General features: G+C 65.0%; 1 protein-coding gene across 1 annotated transcript in view; it reads left to right on the top strand.

Moving 5' to 3' along the window:
- Positions 1-1,307, top strand: part of SULT2B1 (sulfotransferase family, cytosolic, 2B, member 1) — a 77,264-nt gene that overhangs the window by 62,251 nt on the left and 13,706 nt on the right. Inside the window, exons 6-7 of the mRNA XM_014550421.1 lie at positions 728-854; positions 1,205-1,299. Coding sequence (XP_014405907.1) covers positions 728-854; positions 1,205-1,299 — 222 coding nt within the window. The remainder of the gene's footprint in view (positions 1-727; positions 855-1,204; positions 1,300-1,307) is intronic.

Below are 1,307 nucleotides of genomic sequence, written 5' to 3' on the forward strand. Positions count from 1 at the left end.
GGTGGTGGGAGCCTCTCCTGCCTCCGCAGCAGCGCTAAGGACCCCTCGGGGGATGTCTGCCGAGGGGTCCCAGACTGCGAGAGGGAGCAGGCCGGGCTGAGGGACCCCCCCATGTACGAATGCCGTGCACTGGGCCTCTAGTAGAATATAAACCTGGTAAACAGATTGGAGCCAGGGAATTGAGGCCTCAAATGCCAGGCCCAGGGGCTGGGACTCTGTCCTGGGGCGCTGAGAACCCAGGAAGGCGGGGTCCTCGCGGGGTGCAGAGAGACCCCCTGCGGCTGTGTGGAGGCCGGAGGCCAGGGAGGGGGCTGGGGCGGAGGTCCAGGCAGGAGAGGATGAGGCTGGGGCCTCAGCTCTGGGGACAGGAAGGAGGGGCGGCGTCCCTCCTCTATTGGTCCACACCTCTCACCCTGATCGCCCCCATCCTGAACTCCGTGCCTTTCTCCTCCGCTCTGTGTTTCCTGAAGCCAACGGTCCTTCCTCCTGACCCAGAAACAGCCCCTCCCTCCCTCCCTCCCCCCAGCATGTGGTTGGAGGGAGCGCTCCCCGTTCTCTGGGACGAGGTGCAAGGATCTGAGCTGCCAGAAGCTGGGAAGTCCCCTGGGAAGTCTACCCTGAGTCCTTCCTGCTGCAGGGCCAGGAATGGAGCTCAAAACACAGCCTGGGGCCGGGGGGCCGGCCGCCGTGACGGACGCCTTCTCTCCCCTCCCAACACCGCATGCAGGTCATCTACATGGGCCGGAACCCCCGGGACGTGGCCGTGTCGCTCTATCACTACTCCAAGATCGCCGGGCAGCTGAAGGACCCCGGCACCCCAGACCAGTTCCTGCAGAACTTCCTCAAAGGCGAAGGTGAGGACGGGGGAGGGGGCGGGGAGCCCCTTGTGGCCCAGAGGGAAGAGGGACAGAGGGAGAGAGGAGACCAGGAGACCGAGAGAGAACCAAAGGCACCGACAGAAACACCAGGGAGAGGGAGCCAGAGAGAGACTGAGCTACAGGGACAGCGCCAGAGACAGAGGGAGGCAGAGAGAGGGATGCAGACAGAGAGACAGGGAGACAGAGGGACCAGGTGTCAGGGATGGGGGAGGGGGGCATCCAGCTCCGAGGGGCCAGGCCTGGGCCAAGGGGGGCTAGTCAGGCCCCGTGAGCACCAGCGGAGGCCCCGCTGCCTGGCCCTCACCCCTCCGCCCCTCTGCCCGCAGTGCAGTTCGGCTCCTGGTTCGACCACATTAAAGGCTGGATTCGGATGCAGGGCAAAGAGAACTTCCTGTTTATCACCTACGAGGAGCTGCAGGAAGTGACTCC

This window comes from Myotis brandtii, unplaced genomic scaffold (assembly GCF_000412655.1).
Source record: "Myotis brandtii unplaced genomic scaffold, ASM41265v1 scaffold601, whole genome shotgun sequence".
Taxonomy (NCBI): Eukaryota; Metazoa; Chordata; class Mammalia; order Chiroptera; family Vespertilionidae; genus Myotis; species Myotis brandtii.